At 35.7% G+C, this 18,430-nt stretch overlaps 1 protein-coding gene across 1 annotated transcript; it reads right to left on the bottom strand.

Annotated features, from left to right (window-relative positions):
- Nucleotides 1-500: 500 nt before the first annotated feature.
- Nucleotides 501-9,654, bottom strand: LOC125659667 (coiled-coil domain-containing protein 1-like). Its single transcript, XM_048891409.2, has 6 exons — nucleotides 9,201-9,654; nucleotides 8,798-8,885; nucleotides 3,409-4,169; nucleotides 1,974-2,450; nucleotides 1,561-1,653; nucleotides 501-783 (listed from the first exon to the last, which is right to left on the bottom strand). The coding sequence occupies exons 1-6, from the start codon at nucleotides 9,250-9,252 to the stop codon at nucleotides 701-703; spliced, it is 1,554 nt and encodes a 517-aa protein (XP_048747366.2). The 5' UTR covers nucleotides 9,253-9,654; the 3' UTR covers nucleotides 501-700.
- Nucleotides 9,655-18,430: the final 8,776 nt, after the last annotated feature.

Below are 18,430 nucleotides of genomic sequence, written 5' to 3'. Positions count from 1 at the left end.
AGCCAGTTACTAGTAGCTGGTTACTAGTAGCCAACTTTACCGATCTAACGGTGTAATATTGTATTGTTAATATCCAAAGAGTGCTTGCACCATGCAGGAATAAATTATGTATGCCGAGAGCAAAATTGCAGGACGATGTCTCAGTATATATGCATTTTGCATTCCTGAATTACTAAAAATATTTCATACCGAATTGTTATAATATTCAACAAACAAAACCTTACTTTATCTTTTATACATAAATTTTCTCCAGAATTCCTAAAACGCCATGTATGCATTGTATTTCTAGAATTACATGCAAAATGGATGATTTGTTGACTTTTTTTTGTGATCTGCAGAACATGGTTGAGACAATGAAGAACTATATCATATCTATTACCTGTATCTACCCGAGTGTAGCTTCACAAACAAAATCTGCGTGACATTTGTGTTTTTTCAAACATTCTAACTTTAAAGAAGGCTTCAGATTCTTCTCTTTTAGATTCAATATACACAGAAAAGGATGTATACAAACTTTTAATCAAATGTTTCATAACAAAATTATTAAAAAAATGCATTTGTCCAAATAGCACCAACCACATCAATAGACACTGTTAAACATAACTACACGAAACAACACTGAACGAATCCATCATACAAGAGTCACTCAATTTCTGCTACAATATGGCACAAGGAATGGAATGTCTACAGAAGAGAAGTTTTAAGAAAGAGTTGACATCACCAGAGCGACGCATGCAACCAGAAGGGTCGTCCAAGGTGTGATCAATGATCCGGAGTTGTCGTCTGCAAGAGAAAATTCACAGAATGGTAGAGTATCACACGGATTGATTTCCTAACAATCTAATAATACATGTAACGTGTGAATAAAAGTTAACTTCATTTCCTTCAAATCTTGAACACGTGTAATTGCCGAGCAGGCCTTTTTTTGTAAAGTCTATCAGCCTAATGTCACCTTCCCCTCTTTCAGTACTGCCATAACACCTTCAACACTTGTGCACCTATACTTGTGAACGGATGATGCAATGACTATTTTTACCTCATATCATCATATCAGATTTCAAATGTATGCAAAATTTCACCAATGACGAAAAAAGAGCAGGATGTTTACATATAGATTAATCATTACTGTTGTTTAAAAGATATGCACATGCATTTATGACCCTATGAAAACCATAATGCTACGTAAAAATGTGAATAATGAAGTATGTATGTGATGGAAACATTCACGCCATTAAAGAAACCAAAACTGATCATTCTCGAACCAAACATCTCACCGTCTCGTTAAGCTTCTTGTCTTATTTACTACGTATCCTGTCTTTAAAATAATGTACAATGCTTCAATATGTAAATCGGGAACATTTGATACAATAAAACTTCACGACTGACATGATTTAATAGGCATAAAATTAAATTATTACTAGCATTCTCATTAATCGTGCATCTGGAATTTGGTTTATTTGACCGAGAGATTAACATATTATGCCTTGTGCAAATTTTATCCATGAGACTGGCATTGTAACACCAATATATCTAATTGATAGTTTGGAGTAACATACTTACCACCCATTGAACTGTACTGATGTACGCCGTCCACTCCCATTCCGGGCCTCAGTCGGGCATTGCCTCCAACATTTGCGGTACCCGTTGAGGGATCTTTAAATGAAATTTATTTTAGAATTCTATGATATCTAACATCACATGGCAAAGTTTTTCTTTCAAAATCTTTGTATTATCAAGAAGTAGGAACGATTATGTATGGTATTTTGACCTGAAGAACAGGGATCTGTGGGTTACACTGCTTTACATATTTAAAATATTCATACTTGCATGTTTGAGGTAATGAACATATTCTTACGTAATTTTATGGTTTGCTGGTGCTATTTTTACCGTGTCACAACTCATAGACACTCCTCGTGTCGTATTCTCCTAAAACACCTTACACGTTTTGTTGTAAAATAACCAACATGCCTCACCCGAAAGAACTGTTAAATCCCCGAGTTCTTGTAAGTGTTCATGGCTATCCTCATGATGATGGTTGTCGTTATCTTCATCGCTACTCACATTGTCATTTTCATTGCTGTTTTCATTTTCTTGGCTATCATCATTCTCACCATGTCGATAGCTGTTATTTTCATCACTATCATCAATACCAATTTTAACCTGATGGTCATCATGCGAATCATTTTCATCACTGTCATTTTGGGACTGATTTTCTTCTGTTTCATCATGCGAGTCATCGTCAATTTCGTCACTATCGTTTTCGTTTGACTCGTCGTTTAGGGGATTGATCTCATTTTCATCTGAATTATCAAGATCAGTGTTATCACTGTTGTCATCGACAATTTCTTTTGAATCATCGGTTTCATTGTCTTCGTCATCCTTGGAATTATCGATACTCTCGTTGCTATCACCAGCACCTTCTAACTCAGTGTCCTTAGAATCATCATTCTCTGAAGAAGAAAAACATAACAAAAACATATCAACCCAACAATATTGATATAGCTTTTGTGATTGAAATAGTTTGAGATAAATCAATAGAAAATCTGTGATTCTATATGCGAGTTCGGTTTTTCCCCCTTGATTATGTAATTATGGTTGAATATCGGCTAGGGTGTTGGTCACTATTCTGTTATACTACACACTGCCCACCACGAATAGGTATACACTCTGACTCACCAAAAATAAGTTACTTGCGCATAAAAAATGGGTTACATCATAGATACAGATTTTTCAATTCGAAATACATAACTCTTAAATATAAAAAGATGACGTTAGGCTTTTAACTTTTTATATCCTTAGTTTTTAAAATCAAAATACTTGATTTTCTGAAATTTTGAATACGCTAAAGAGATATTATGCAAACTTTAACTTGAAACCATTTCAAATTATGTACTAATACATATTATGGTGTATTTGACTGTAGTTTTACAAGACCCTTTGATTTTTCACCTGAAATAAATCAATATCACAATTTAACAGATTATGCCAAAAATATTGAATGCCGATTATTGTTTCACATATATTGAAGTTGTACCCATTAATGATTATTTTACTGAGATAAATTGAAAGTTATACACAGTGAATTCATCTTTATTTCATTATATTGAATATACCGGTAGTTCATGCAAAAATGTGTAAAAAGTTTATATGTATACTTATTTATGGTGGGTAGTGTATATCTGCAGAATTGTATAATAACACCTTTTCTAACGTATTCTGAATACATGTCAAAAACTAATACCACATCACATTTTGCTACGAAATATTTCTTCCAAGAGCAATTCTTTCATATCAAGAACACTTCTAAAACTGACCTCTCTATACGTTATTATAGGTAGTTTGATATGAAAACATACTAGTATACCACTTATAAAAAACATAGGGGTTTCCATTCAGACTTCCACTGACCTTCGCGACTATCGTCATCCGCCCTACTGTCCTCTACATCTAACTCCGTCTCAATATTTCCATCATCTGCCGAAAGATGGTCGTTCAGGAAGTCTACAATATCATCTAAAACCTCCACACTGACACTTTCCAAGGTCGGAATAATGTCTGTCTCGGTACTGTGTCTGTCATCTCCTTCTTTCCTTTGTGTGTCGTCTGCTTCCTCACTCTGCGCGTCGTCAACATCTTCTACATTTGAATTATTCTCATCGTCTCTTTTCGTTTCCAATTTGTCGGCATACTGTTGAAGAATGGGTTGGGCGCTGTTTATTTTTGAAACGATAATATCACGCACGTTTTCCACGATATCGTCCATTCCGTCTGGGCCATCCATTGAACTATCAATGACTTCATCAACAGTATCTTTCACGTTTTCAACGATGTCCTCTGCTACATCGACCATTTTCTCGATAACAGTATTTTCAGGCGCGATGATGAGTCGGTTGACATTAGGTTGTGACAATGAGATAATGCCGTTCAGTTGGTTTCGGACCTCGTCGGCACCTCTCTGGACTTGTTCTGTAAGAGTGTCTTCGGCACTTCTCTGGACTTGTTCTGTAAGAGTGTCTTCACGACTGTCCTCCTCCTGGAATGGCAGTGTCAGTGCACACGAGCTGATGTACTGTGTCCATCTGGATTTGGCACCCAGTACTGCTGTTTTGTGTTGGGTTGGACACTCTCCAAGTTGTTCTGCGAGACATTCTATGTATTCTGTTAATGGCCTGAAAGTGAATATTGGAAAATAAAGTTTGTATTTCTAAATGCATTTTCCTCGTCTTTAGAAAAAAATATATTCCAAAAAAACGCGACGTTTTCTTGTTTCCTTTCCTATAGTGGGTGTAAAATAGTTACAAAAAGAAAGCTTATGTGTGTTTCACATGTATATTCTTAGAATGAATTAGAAAACAAATGGATGTGTACTTATATCAATTCATCTCTAATAATGCACTCTCTGTACATCTCTAATACTGCACTCTCTGTATATCTCTAATACTGCACTCTCTGTACATCTCTAATACTGCACTCTCTGTACATCTCTAATACTGCACTCTCTGTACATCTCTAATAATGCACTCTCTGTACATCTCTAATACTGCACTCTCTGTACATCTCTAATACTGCACTCTCTGTACATCTCTAATACTGTATATCTCTAATACTGCACTCTCTGTACATCTCTAATACTGCACTCTCTGTACATCTCTAATACTGCACTCTCTGTACATCTCTAATACTGCACTCTCTGTACATCTCTAATACTGTATATCTCTAATACTGTATATCTCTAATACTGCACTCTCTGTATATCTCTAATAATGCACTCTCTGTACATCTCTAATACTGCACTCTCTGTACATCTCTAATACTGCACTCTCTGTACATCTCTAATACTGCACTCTCTGTACATCTCTAATACTGCACTCTCTGTATATCTCTAATACTGCACTCTCTGTACATCTCTAATACTGCACTCTCTGTACATCTCTAATACTGCACTCTCTGTACATCTCTAATACTGCACTCTCTGTACATCTCTAATACTGCACTCTCTGTATATCTCTAATACTGCACTCTCTGTACATCTTTAATACTGTATATCTCTAATACTGTATATCTCTAATACTGCACTCTCTGTACATCTCTAATACTGCACTCTCTGTACATCTCTAATACTGCACTCTCTGTACATCTCTAATACTGCACTCTCTGTACATCTCTAATACTGCACTCTCTGTACATCTCTAATACTGCACTCTCTGTACATCTCTAATACTGCACTCTCTGTATATCTCTAATACTGCACTCTCTGTACATCTCTAATACTGCACTCTCTGTACATCTCTAATACTGCACTCTCTGTACATCTCTAATACTGTATATCTCTAATACTGTATATCTCTAATACTGCACTCTCTGTACATCTCTAATACTGCACTCTCTGTACATCTCTAATACTGCACTCTCTGTATATCTCTAATACTGCACTCTCTGTACATCTCTAATACTGCACTCTCTGTACATCTCTAATAATGCACTCTCTGTACATCTCTAATACTGCACTCTCTGTATATCTCTAATACTGCACTCTCTGTACATCTCTAATACTGCACTCTCTGTACATCTCTAATACTGCACTCTCTGTATATCTCTAATACTGCACTCTCTGTACATCTCTAATAATGCACTCTCTGTACATCTCTAATAATGCACTCTCTGTATATCTCTAATACTGCACTCTCTGTACATCTCTAATAATGCACTCTCTGTACATCTCTAATACTGCACTCTCTGTATATCTCTAATACTGCACTCTCTGTACATCTCTAATACTGCACTCTCTGTATATCTCTAATACTGCACTCTCTGTATATCTCTAATACTGCACTCTCTGTACATCTCTAATACTGCACTCTCTGTATATCTCTAATAATGCACTCTCTGTATATCTCTAATACTGCACTCTCTGTACATCTCTAATACTGCACTCTCTGTACATCTCTAATACTACACTCTCTGTATATCTTTGTCACTGTGTTAATACTTATGCTATACTGTTTTGTGTGTGTGTGACTGTTTTAATATTTATGCTGCACTGTTTTGTGTGTGGGTGACTGTTTTAATACTTATGCTGCACTGTTCTGTGTGTGTTTGTGTGTGAGTAACTGTTTTAATACTTATGCTGTACTGTTTTGTGTTTGGGTGACTGTTTTAATATTTATGCTGTACTGTTTTTTGTGTGTGTGTCTGTTTTAATATTTATGCTGTACTTTTTTTTTTGTGTGTGACTGTTTTAATACTTATGCTACACTTTTTTGTGTGTGTGTGTGACTGTTTTAATACTTATCCTGCACTGTTGTGTGTGTGTGTGTGTGTGACTGTTTTAATACTTATCCTGCACTGTTGTGTGTGTGTGTGTGTGTGACTGTTTTAATACTTATGCTGCACTGTTGTGTGTGTGTGTGACTGTTTTTAATACTTATGCTGCACTGTTGTGTGTGTGTGTGAGTGACTGTTTTAATACTTATGCTGTACTGTTTTGTGTGTGTGTGCGTGACTGTTTTAATACTTATGCTGCACTGTTTTGTGTGTGTGACTGTTTTAATACTTATGCTGCACTGTTTTGTGTGTGTGAGACTGTTTTAATACTTATGCTGCACTGTTTTGTGTGTGTGTGTGTGTGTGAGACTGTTTTAATACTTATGCTGTACTGTTCTTGTATCTGAGTGACTATACTTCAATGTTTCTGCTGCAATCTCTGTATGTGTGTGGCTGTTTTAATACCGATGTACTATTTCTGTGTTTATTTAAGTCATACAGGACACCTGAGGCTCTATACATCCGGATTACAGGTGAACTAGTCATTTCTATTATTTAATTAACTTTGTTAGTGGAGAGTTCATTGACTCTAAAAGCTATACCTATCGTTTACGGTAAATACTACTGTCATTGTTTTATCCACAGGGTGTTATTTACTGAAAAGGGTTGTATCAACTGTTTCTTACAACATTAAGATAACAACAATCCCGTGTGATAAATTATCGTTTTACTTCAGTGTCACTGACTCAACTTCACGAACTACCACTAGTTATGAAAAATGATGAATTTAATCTGTCAAATGTCATATAATTCACTGTATACCACTCCAATTTAAAGAATTTTAAAGGCAAATTACCGTAAAAATGAGACAACAGAACAGAACAATTGTAGACATGTGGAAGGTCATTACATGTATCGTGTAGCTGTAATTCGTTTGATACCGCTTATGGCCGTTACGCCGCAAAATGTCAATCTTTATTTTTTATCCTTACAAAGAGGACAGACACGATTATACAACAAGCAAGAATGGTCACGATTATTTGAAGGGGTAAACGCATTCCGTTTGACATCCAATCATCCAATGTAAATAATTATCCAGATAAATTAACGCATGACTGCACGGACAAGGAAGAAAGTCGCAATGACCTTCAAATCCAACCACTACTGCGAACAAGTTGAACTTGAAATTTATGTAAGCTGTCTCTTTAATGAACTCTTTTGAGGTATTTTTCAAATATTGCAAATATTGACAGCCAGTGGTTACGTGGGCATTCTACTCTTAAAGCCAAATGAGAGCTTGGTTTCAATCAAAATTCCAAATGAAAAAATTATAAATAATGCGATTTTTATTAATTTGTATCAAGGTTTTTTGTTTATTCCGGTAAGTCTAGCTATACAATGTAAATGAAGCATGAATTAATTGCAGAATATACAATTTGAGAATCTAAGGAAAGTAAAACCGCGCGGTTCTAAAAACACTTACAAAGAGTGTAACTCAATTTATTACAAGATTTAAAAATATAAACATGTTTATCAAGTAGCAATTGTCACCTTATTGTCGAGTTTGCATAAAATATATCGCGACATTTACATACGTTTTCATATCTACATTAAAATAACAGCCTGTTCAAAATTTACACCTGTGGACTGAATCGTCCAAGTAGATCCGTGAATTCTGTCTTACTAATCAATGATAATGCAAATTTATTTCTGATTCATTTCTAAAAACGACGATTTCTTTTCAGTTAATTAGCAGTCCAGCTAGGAATCACGCAGATGGTGATTCACTATTGAAAGGGCTACAAAAATGTTCAAAATGTATCATTAGTGTGGTGTTTGCGCATGCAAGATAACATTCTATAAACGTCCTAAGATATATGCACGTGTTTTCTTCTTTAATTATCATCATAATCACTACATCACCTTGTTGACTGTTTGACAATACCTTTAAAATGGCCACGGCACCGTCTTTTGGATTTATATGTTTGGAGTCGAAAGTTAATTATGTTTTGATGACATAAACCAAGCTCTTCAACATTTTGCGATAAGGAAACGCGTCGAATTAATTCAATATGCTGTGCATTTTTTGTCCCTGATGAGAATGGTATGGTGATACATTTACGTTATATAATCTTGATATTTTAATCTTATACAATAATTATATATAACCCCTCCCCCCAATTTAACCAAATTCACAGATTCTGTTTCATCCTAAACATTCCAATGCCACTGTGTTAGTGCTAATGAAATCTTTAACGCAATTCAAAAAATGCATTTTAATTATCTTTCATATTTCAGATTTTCATTAACCAATAAAAATGCAGTAATTTCGCATTCGCTTGTTTGTTTTTACTTCAAAATGATTTTTCTCACGACATATAATGTATGTTTTGCCGCAACACGATTTATACATTACATTCATTACATTTCATCACGATTCGCCTGTCCCTCTGGTAGATGTTGAATCGCGCCCACGGTAGTTCTTTTATGATGACTAGCAATGTAAAAGGTAGTTAACTGGTGTACCCCTCACCTGCAAGCGAATCTTGGCCCTCCTCGAGCGATGACGTCATCGACTTCATTGAAATCGTCCAGACAATCATTATCATCACACACAATTTCTGAAAAATGAAAAATTCAATAGTTTTTGAAATTTCATAAAATTACATGAACTAAAGTACAATAAAAAGTTTTTATCGCGAAGAAAATTGGTGTTAAATTACAGTTCAGTTCCGAAAACCACTAAAACTTCTTTTAAAAGACTGCACATATTCAACATTTTTTAGGTTTTTGCCCAGAAGACACTTTTACTGAGATTATCATACCGCTGTTGAATGTATATGTATCTGTTTCTTAATAATAAAACTTCCATAAACGCGGATATCTTAGAAAAGACTCCAACACGGACTAGAGGTTAAAACAGACGGATAACTCACCAGAGCTTGCTGCAGGTAAGCAGAGTAAACATAAGGCGATCACAATCCTCATTTTTTCTATGCGTTATTGTTTCAAATATTCCTATCTGCACTAAAAATGTATATAGTAATCCGATTTACACAACAGATCAGCACATTTGTAAACCGACACGCACCACCGGCTATGATGTTCTCGAGTGTGTGACGACCGAAGACAAAGTTCCATTCATATACCTCCCGTGTCCAGGTGTCGAATAATTATAGAATATGACAACATACAATTGCCACTGCGTTTAACAACTCGGTCCCATAATTTACCAAACACGCAAAGAAGAAAAGCAGGGCCGTAGGGTATGTTTCACGACACGTCTTTGTGCATTCGGACATTAATTTTACAAATTATTTAACCATTACTTCGTCATACTGAAGAGTTGAGAGCGTGATGCTGAGGACGTAGACCTCATTAAGAAAACATGTTTCTGTATGACGTCATTAACGTTAGTGACTTTGATATGACCAAAACAGATCACAAATTACACCTAAAATTACACGGAAATGCCAGAGGTTTGAAATGAATAAAAATAGAAATCTGTGTTCAGTATTTCTTAGCAAAAAAAAAAAAAATTGTTCATGATAAGGTGACATCCTTTTATTCGGTTAAGATGACCGTAACTGTGCGCGATATATTTTGTAACTATAGAAAAAAGGTGAGTCATTGATACATATACAATGCTATATTTAACTTCACAAATATATATTAATGTGCAGAATTACCACAGTACACTATATTGTGGTCTGTGATCGTGCAAAACGTTCACAAATCTGAAAGGGCATAAAACAGGGAGACTTACTTTTCCATTTTCCCTTTATTAGAGGGATATACTTTGATAAGGAAAGTGGATACAATTGGCACACATAGTTGTTTTGTAGCATCATAAGAAAACCCTCGTTATGTTTCCATAGGAAATTACATAGTAAAGTTCTTGTTCTTTTTTGGATGGAAACAATCCGCAGTCTATTTATTTAAAGAGTCAAATGAATTGGAATACATATTTGTATGACACTTTTTGCATATAATTTTCTGTCTCATTCGAGTATTTTTAAACTCATGTAGCGACATTAGCAGCTTTAGGTGAAGCGCCACAAATTTTGACCTATGCATAGTGCTTACGGCAGCAACAGTTGGAGTTCTTTTAATTTTAATGCAAGCAGTTCTCTCTTTAAAACCGATTATTCAAAGAACATACCCACCACTGCTTCATTTTCACAAGGATAATTACTAATTGACACAAGACATTTCAGGCAGAAAGATATTTGATTTTGATAATAAGTTTTATTTTTACGGGGACACTATCTATCATGGTTTGTACATGGCTCACATTCGTCCTAGTGACTCCCGTGGGGATTCGGGTTAGAATAGGTACTCAATACCCCCCTGCTTGTCGTAAGAGGCGACTAAATAGGGCGGTCCTTCGGATGAGACAGCAAAAACCAAGGTCCCGTGTCACAGCAGGTGTGGCGCGATAAAAGGATGATTTTTGCTTTTGCAGCCCTTCACCGACAATGGTGACGTTTCTACGAGTGAATTATTCCCGAGAGGGACATTAAACAACATTCAATCAATCAGTCTTCCTCGTGATATTGTCTATTCTAAATTTCAGGTCTGATACGGAATTAAAGTGCATACATCAGATATAGTTACATTGGTGCAAAAATATTCGAATCAAATGTGACGTACCAAAGAAAAACTTTGGACAGGTGACATGTGCATGTGTCTTTACGAAATCACCCAGTTCCATTTCTCTAGAAATAATGGTGATCTTACAGGTCCCCACCCTTCCCATCTGATCACGATATAATCGACACCACTGGATGACGAAAATGTCACGAGAAACAAGAGGTCCATGGGCCTTAATGGTCACCTGAGTATCACAAACAGAAACCTTACAGGTGTATAAGTGTTGAATGTTGATGGCGCATTCAGTGCAGATTTCATATCCGCAGAACGGAATAGCTTCAGATTGCGAACTACCATTACATATCATCTGGACATCAGCCACCATTGTGCCAGGTATGAGATGCTATTGTCTCTTTATCACGATGCTACCTTGATGCAAAGTAGGATTGGTTGGTAGGTTGTTTTATGTCCCGTCGAGAATTTTTCACTTATATTGAGACGTCACCAGCTGTAGCTGAAGTACCACAAACTTAGACCTATGCTTTGCGCTTACGGCTGTAACAGTGAGGGTTCTAAATTTAACGCGCCAACACCTGCCGTGATATGGGACCTCCATTTTTAAGGTAATGTCCGAAAAACCCGTGATTATGACTTCTAAACTTCCGAGCGTTTGGTGAAGGAGCAACCACTACCTGTGTTAACGTTCTAGGTTTGACGCGGTCATGATACAAGCTGGACTCGAACTCACAACCCCCCGGTTACGAAGCTGAGCTACCGTGACCAGTTACAAAATAATAGGATGGACAGAAGATACACGTGTCCGCAGACATGGCGATTTCTTTAAAAACATCTAAACTTGCTTTACTTAAGTCTACTGCTGTGAACTTGATGTGCTTTCTAAATGTAATGAATTTATAAGTATGAAGAAAGTCTCTTTGTTAGATGTTCGGTATCCAGGACTTTAGAAGAGAATTTCAAAAATGAAATATATTGCATATACTCACCGTGTGAACAGTTGAGCCCCATTATAGCATCAAAGTTTCTGGTCCTGGGGACACGAATGGTGGTGGCTTCTGTCCTCGTTATTACTGTGTGCCAAGTCGGATATCCAAGAGTCCAGGAGACGACTTAAACAGAAATTAAACATTTGAACCATTGAATAACGACATCGTTAAGGACTCCTGGTACACAGCAGTTAGATTGATGTGTACGCTTTAGCAGTCAAGAGGTATTATCAACCAGAGACTGACAGTGGTAGAGAATATGAGCTTGTTAGAATCTTTAACACCTATTTGATCAGTCTAAATTTTCAAAGATTTTCCCTTTCAAAAGCTAGCATGTATATCTTTATTTTGGCTGTATCAATTCATTATTACTTGAGTGACGTCATGCAGGGGTTTATCACAATAAAAAAAAAAAATCATTTTTGGTTAGTGCATCAGACTTGACACCCAGACACAATATCGGCGACACTACGATATCGACTATTTCAACTATACTGGGTTTTAGTTGGTTGTTTTACGTCCCGTCGAGAATTTTTCACTCATATTGTGACGTCACCAAATGTAAGTGAAGTACCACAAATTTAGACCTATACTTACCGCTCAGGGTTGTAACATTGAGGGTTCTTTAATGTGTCAACGCCTGTCGCAGCATGGGGCATGTTTTTTAAATTATACCCGAAAGACACTTGATTAGTTTGGCGAAAGAAAGATCACTTCCCTTTGTTTACGTCAGTCTTATCTTTAACGCGGCCATGACACGAGCAGGACTCGAACTTACGAAGCGAACAAATACTGTTAAAGAAAGACTTAAGGATTCAAACATGGTCGAGCGATATGCTCAATTCATCTATAGGTAAAATATACAGAACTGTTAAGATAGTAGACTTTGGATTTGAAAATACATGTATTTAGAAAAATTGTCATTTTTTTAAAATTAGAACTATTCTTGTTAGATTTCGCACCACAAATCACCGCCTTCCAGTAGAGACTAGCAAATGGATTAGTATTCCATTTAATAAAAGATTTTCTGTTTTGTGTAATGAATAAAAAATTGTAGACAAATTCCAGTATATATCAGAATGCAATGCTTTGTCAAATATTAGAAAAGAATACCTACACAGTAGGTACTACACAACACCTAATGTTATTAAATTTCATGAAATTATGTCAACCAGTAAGGCTAAAACACTTTAAAAAAACAACACCCAAAAATCTATGAGTTAGTTTGTCCTCCTTAAACATATTTTGTAAATACTTTTTCACTCCATGTATATTGTATTTTTGTACATACTCTGACCTTATTCTTATTCAAATGTATGTCTATCTAATGTACCTCTTGTAACATATATGTGGTTTGACCGAATAAATGAACTTGACCGCTCTAACACTGAGCTACCGCGACCGCATCGTGATGACACTCACATTTATATGATCTTCAAAGCAAGACAATTGCTGCGTGTAGCACGTCTTGAGATGTGTTTGTGGGATATTGGAGCCCAGAGAACCTTTTCACCAAAAAAAAAAAAAAAAAAAAAAACCCCATCACGATTAAGATAAAATGAAATAATCTAAAATACTGTAATTCTTCACTCGTATATTGAGTAAAATTAAGTATGTAAAACTTGCATTTTTACTCCGGGCATAGTTGCATTCAATTGAGTGGAAGGCACAGACGAAATTTTTATCTAAAGATTTTTGAGAAATTGGCCACAGGAGCCAGGATAAAAAAATTTAGCTCACTATTTTATTTTAGCGAACATGCAATGGAGGTTTCAAAATAATTTAATCACCAATGTCTCCTCGGTAAAATATCACGGTAATATTTTCAATCAACAGCTGACCATGGAAAAACAAGTCCTATCTGTTGTTTACCAGCCAATTGTCTCCGTTCAAACTACGCACGTTGAGGTGGGTATTTCCAGATTCAGTAAGTGTGGCTAGGGTGATGTATATATTTTATCATAACAGCGCCATCACCCTTGTACCATAATCCAAAACCAAGGGACCATGGATTTCACAATTTGCATAGAGGCTTCTCTTCTCCTTATTTAGACTCACAAAGAATTTCAAAGAATCTTTTTTATCCCCGTGCCACCAAAGAATGGAATATCTTGCCCAACTCAACTGATTCCTTCAAAACTCGGCTACAAAACCATTAGGCAAATCTCAGACTGTTCTTTTTAACTGTAGCTACTATTTCTTAATGTTAAACAAAAATTTAACTTGCGCACACCCTAACGTGGCAGAATAGTCAACCAGATGACGGAGGCCACTGACTGGTAGAAGTGGAAATAACACATGTTCACTATATCATCTCAGACTCTGCTTCTTCTCATTACTATGTGTTCAGAGTTTGATGTCCAAAAGTAAAGAGAATATTGTAAAAGAAACAACATAGTTTCAGTATATGAGCTATAAAACGTCTCACCAGCCTCAGAACCCCTGACCCAGGGATCAGGAATTTCACAATATCGGTATACTGGCTTCCGTCCTTATCACTACTGTGTAATCGATTTAGTTGTTTGATATCCTGGAAACAAGAATGCCATTTTAAAAGAAATGATATATTTCACTATATGAGTCATACAGCCCCACCCAGCAACAGAAACAATGACCCAAGGATGATGAATTACAATTTTGTAAAGACTTATCTTCTTAATACTACATGTATGTACTCAAATTTGTTGTTTTAGGTCCTGGATTTAAAGAGAAGATTTTCCAAGACTTAAAATGTACAAAACCCCTCAACAATTATAACATCTCTCTATTCAATTACAGGACAAACCATTACATCTCTATCCAATCACAGAACAAACCTTTACAACATCTCTATCCAATCACAGAACAAACCTTTACAACATCTCTATCCAATCACAGAACAAGTCATTACATCTCTATCCAATCACAAAACAAACCTTTACAACATTTCTATCCAATCACAGAACAAACCTTTACAACAACTCTATCCAATCACAGAACAAACCTTTACATCTCTATCCAATCACAGAACAAACCTTTACAACATCTCTATCCAATCACAGAACAAACCTTTACAACATTTCTATCCAATCACAGAACCTGTACAACATCTCTATCCAATCACAGAACAAACCTTTACAACATCTCTATCCAATCACAGAACAAACCTTTACAATATCTCTATCCAATCACAAAACAAGTCATTACATCTCTATCCAATCACAGAACAAACCTTTACAACATCTCTATCCAATCACAGAACAAACCTTTACAACATCTCTATCCAATCACAGAACAAGTCATTACATCTCTATCCAATCACAGAACAAACCTTTACAACATTTCTATCCAATCACAGAACAAACCTTTACAACAACTCTATCCAATCACAGAACAAACCTTTACATCTCTATCCAATCACAGAACAAACCTTTACAACATCTCTATCCAATCACAGAACAAACCTTTACAACATCTCTATAACAAACCTTTACAACATTTCTATCCAATCACAGAACCTGTACAACATCTCTATCCAATCACAGAACAAACCTTTACAACATCTCTATCCAATCACAGAACAAACCTTTACAATATCTCTATCCAATCACAAAACAAGTCATTACATCTCTATCAAATCACAGAACAAACCTTTACAACATCTCTATCCAATCACAGAACAAACCTTTACAACATCTCTATCCAATCACAGAACAAACCTTTACAACATCTCTATCCAATCACAGAACAAACCTTTACAACATCTCTATCCAATCACAGAACAAGTCATTACATCTCTATCCAATCACAGAACAAACCTTTACAACGTCTCTATCCAATCACAGAACAATTCAAATACATCTCTACCCAATCACAGAACAAACCTTTACAACATCTCTACCCAATCACAGAACAAACCTTTACAACATCTCTATCCAATCACAGAACAAACCTTTACAACATCTCTATCCAATCACAGAACCTGTACAACATCTCTATCCAATCACAGAACAAACCTTTACAACATCTCTATCCAATCACAGAACAAACCTTTACAATATCTCTATCCAATCACAAAACAAGTCATTACATCTCTATCCAATCACAGAACAAACCTTTACAACATCTCTATCCAATCACAGAACAAAGCTTTACAACATCTCTATCCAATCACAGAACAAGTCATTACATCTCTATCCAATCACAAAACAAACCTTTACAACATTTCTATCCAATCACAGAACAAACCTTTACAACAACTCTATCCAATCACAGAACAAACCTTTACATCTCTATCCAATCACAGAACAAACCTTTACAACATCTCTATCCAATCACAGAACAAACCTTTACAACATCTCTATAACAAACCTTTACAACATTTCTATCCAATCACAGAACCTTTACAACATCTCTATCCAATCACAGAACAAACCTTTACAACATCTCTATCCAATCACAGAACAAACCTTTACAATATCTCTATCCAATCACAAAACAAGTCATTACATCTCTATCCAATCACAGAACAAACCTTTACAACATCTCTATCCAATCACAGAACAAACCTTTACAACATCTCTATCCAATCACAGAACAAACCTTTACAACATCTCTATCCAATCACAGAACAAGTCATTACATCTCTATCCAATCACAGAACAAACCTTTACAACATCTCTATCCAATCACAGAACAATTCAAATACATCTCTACCCAATCACAGAACAAACCTTTACAACATCTCTACCCAATCACAGAACAAACCTTTACAACATCTCTATCCAATCACAGAACAAACCTTTACAACATCTCTACCCAATCACAGAACAAACCTTTACAACATCTCTATCCAATCACAGAACAAACCTTTACAACATCTCTATCCAATCACAGAACCTGTACAACATCTCTATCCAATCACAGAACAAACCTTTACAACATCTCTATCCAATCACAGAACAAGCATTTCTCATTATATACTGGTAGTGTGTGAATTACCTGTAGGAAATGTACAAACATTTCTCATTATATACTGGTAGTGTGTGAATTACCTGTAGGAAATGTACAAACATTTCTCATTATATACTGGTAGTGTGTGAATTACCTGTAGGAAATGTACAAACAGTTCTCATTATATACTGATAGTGTGTGAATTACCTGTAGGAAATGTACAAACAGTTTTCATTATATACTGGTAGTGTGTGAATTACCTGTAGGAAATGAAATCCAGAAGTTGTACATTCCTGCTTCGTTTTTGTTGTTTTCGGGAATCGGTCCGACATGCAACATGAAACCTTAATTTCGAAGTCATATCTGAATTAAAGGCATTGAAGAAGAATCAATGACATTTACTCAGCCTTAGGTGACAATCTAGAACGATTATGGGTAAGCTTTTTGTAAAGACTAAACTCAGATCCGGACTAATGGAGATTTTTTCTTTTGCTACCCTGAATTTGTGTCTTTGATCTTTTTGAGAGGAATAGTTTAATCCCCTCTTTGGGCCCCATCCCAGTACTTCTGGTCATCATGTGAACAAACATAAGTATACACTTCACAAGGATGCATGGATATTAATTTTACAGATTGTACCCTTGTGGTCCTTAAGACTGATCTAAAGAATGTTTCTACATATCCCCATGTAAAACTTTGAACCCTTATCATGGCTTCATCATAGACTATGGGGTCACGATTTGAACTCTCATGAATCTAGAATTTATGAGAAAGTTTTCACGCAAGTGTCAACTTTTCTGGTCGAGTGGTTCATGATCATTTTTTCTCTCAAAATAGCATTAATGTCATCATTTTCAAATTATTTCCACTTTGGAGGAAGTAAGACCCTTCATATAAATAGAATTGAATTCCCTTTCATCCAGGAATACTTTGTACCAAGTTCGTCTCTTCATTTTCTAGAATTTGTATTGTATCCATGTATTTCTTCTCTCAATGTTCAATACCAAAACTGAATGTGTCAGTAAGATAGGAATGTCCCTGCTGACATTCAAGTTTGAAATAGGATGTAGAAATAACGTATCATATTGGTGCTTTCGTTTTCTTAATTAGTTGTGAAGATAATTAAATAACATTAGTGTTTAAGGATATGGAAGTGGAACTTATAATGAAATATCCAGACACTAATTACTAGGACACACTAATGATGTTTGTTTGTTCATTAATTAATGCCTTTGGGGAAAAAAACGAGTATTGACAGCAGTATTTTTTGAAGTCCAAGGGCAATACCTCTGATGAAAGTAGGTCAATAAACAGGAATGTAAATTATCATTATAAAGGTACACACTAAAGATTTGCTCAATTTAAGTTAATATATGAAAGTACACTCTAAAAATCTGCTTATCATAAAAAAGAACATCAGATAAAAGAGGTCCATGGGCCACAATGTTCACCCAAGTCAGCTTGGCCCTGGTGTTCAACATAAAAGTTTTCCCCTCTTTAATCCCATGAAAATTTTGACCACCTATCAAGACCTCAATCTAGATCAAAACTTTACCAAACTTGCACCCACACAACGTGGGGATGTTTCAATATCAATATCACTCACATGGCCTTGCTCTTCTTGATAAGAAATTTTA

Source organism: Ostrea edulis, chromosome 9 (genome assembly GCF_947568905.1).
Source record: "Ostrea edulis chromosome 9, xbOstEdul1.1, whole genome shotgun sequence".
Classification (NCBI taxonomy): domain Eukaryota; kingdom Metazoa; phylum Mollusca; class Bivalvia; order Ostreida; family Ostreidae; genus Ostrea; species Ostrea edulis.
This window is presented reverse-complemented; position numbering and strand designations above follow the sequence as displayed.

Bases quoted from the DNA above. Each gene is read 5' to 3' on its own strand.
- LOC125659667 (XM_048891409.2), bottom strand. From the start codon at position 9,252: ATGAGGATTGTGATCGCCTTATGTTTACTCTGCTTACCTGCAGCAAGC. The intron at 8,886-9,200 runs GTGAGTTATCCG...TTCATTTTTCAG, and splicing joins CTTACCTGCAGCAAGCTCTG to AAATTGTGTGTGATGATAAT. The intron at 2,451-3,408 runs GTCAGTGGAAGT...TTTCTTCTTCAG, and splicing joins GGATGACGATAGTCGCGAAG to AGAATGATGATTCTAAGGAC.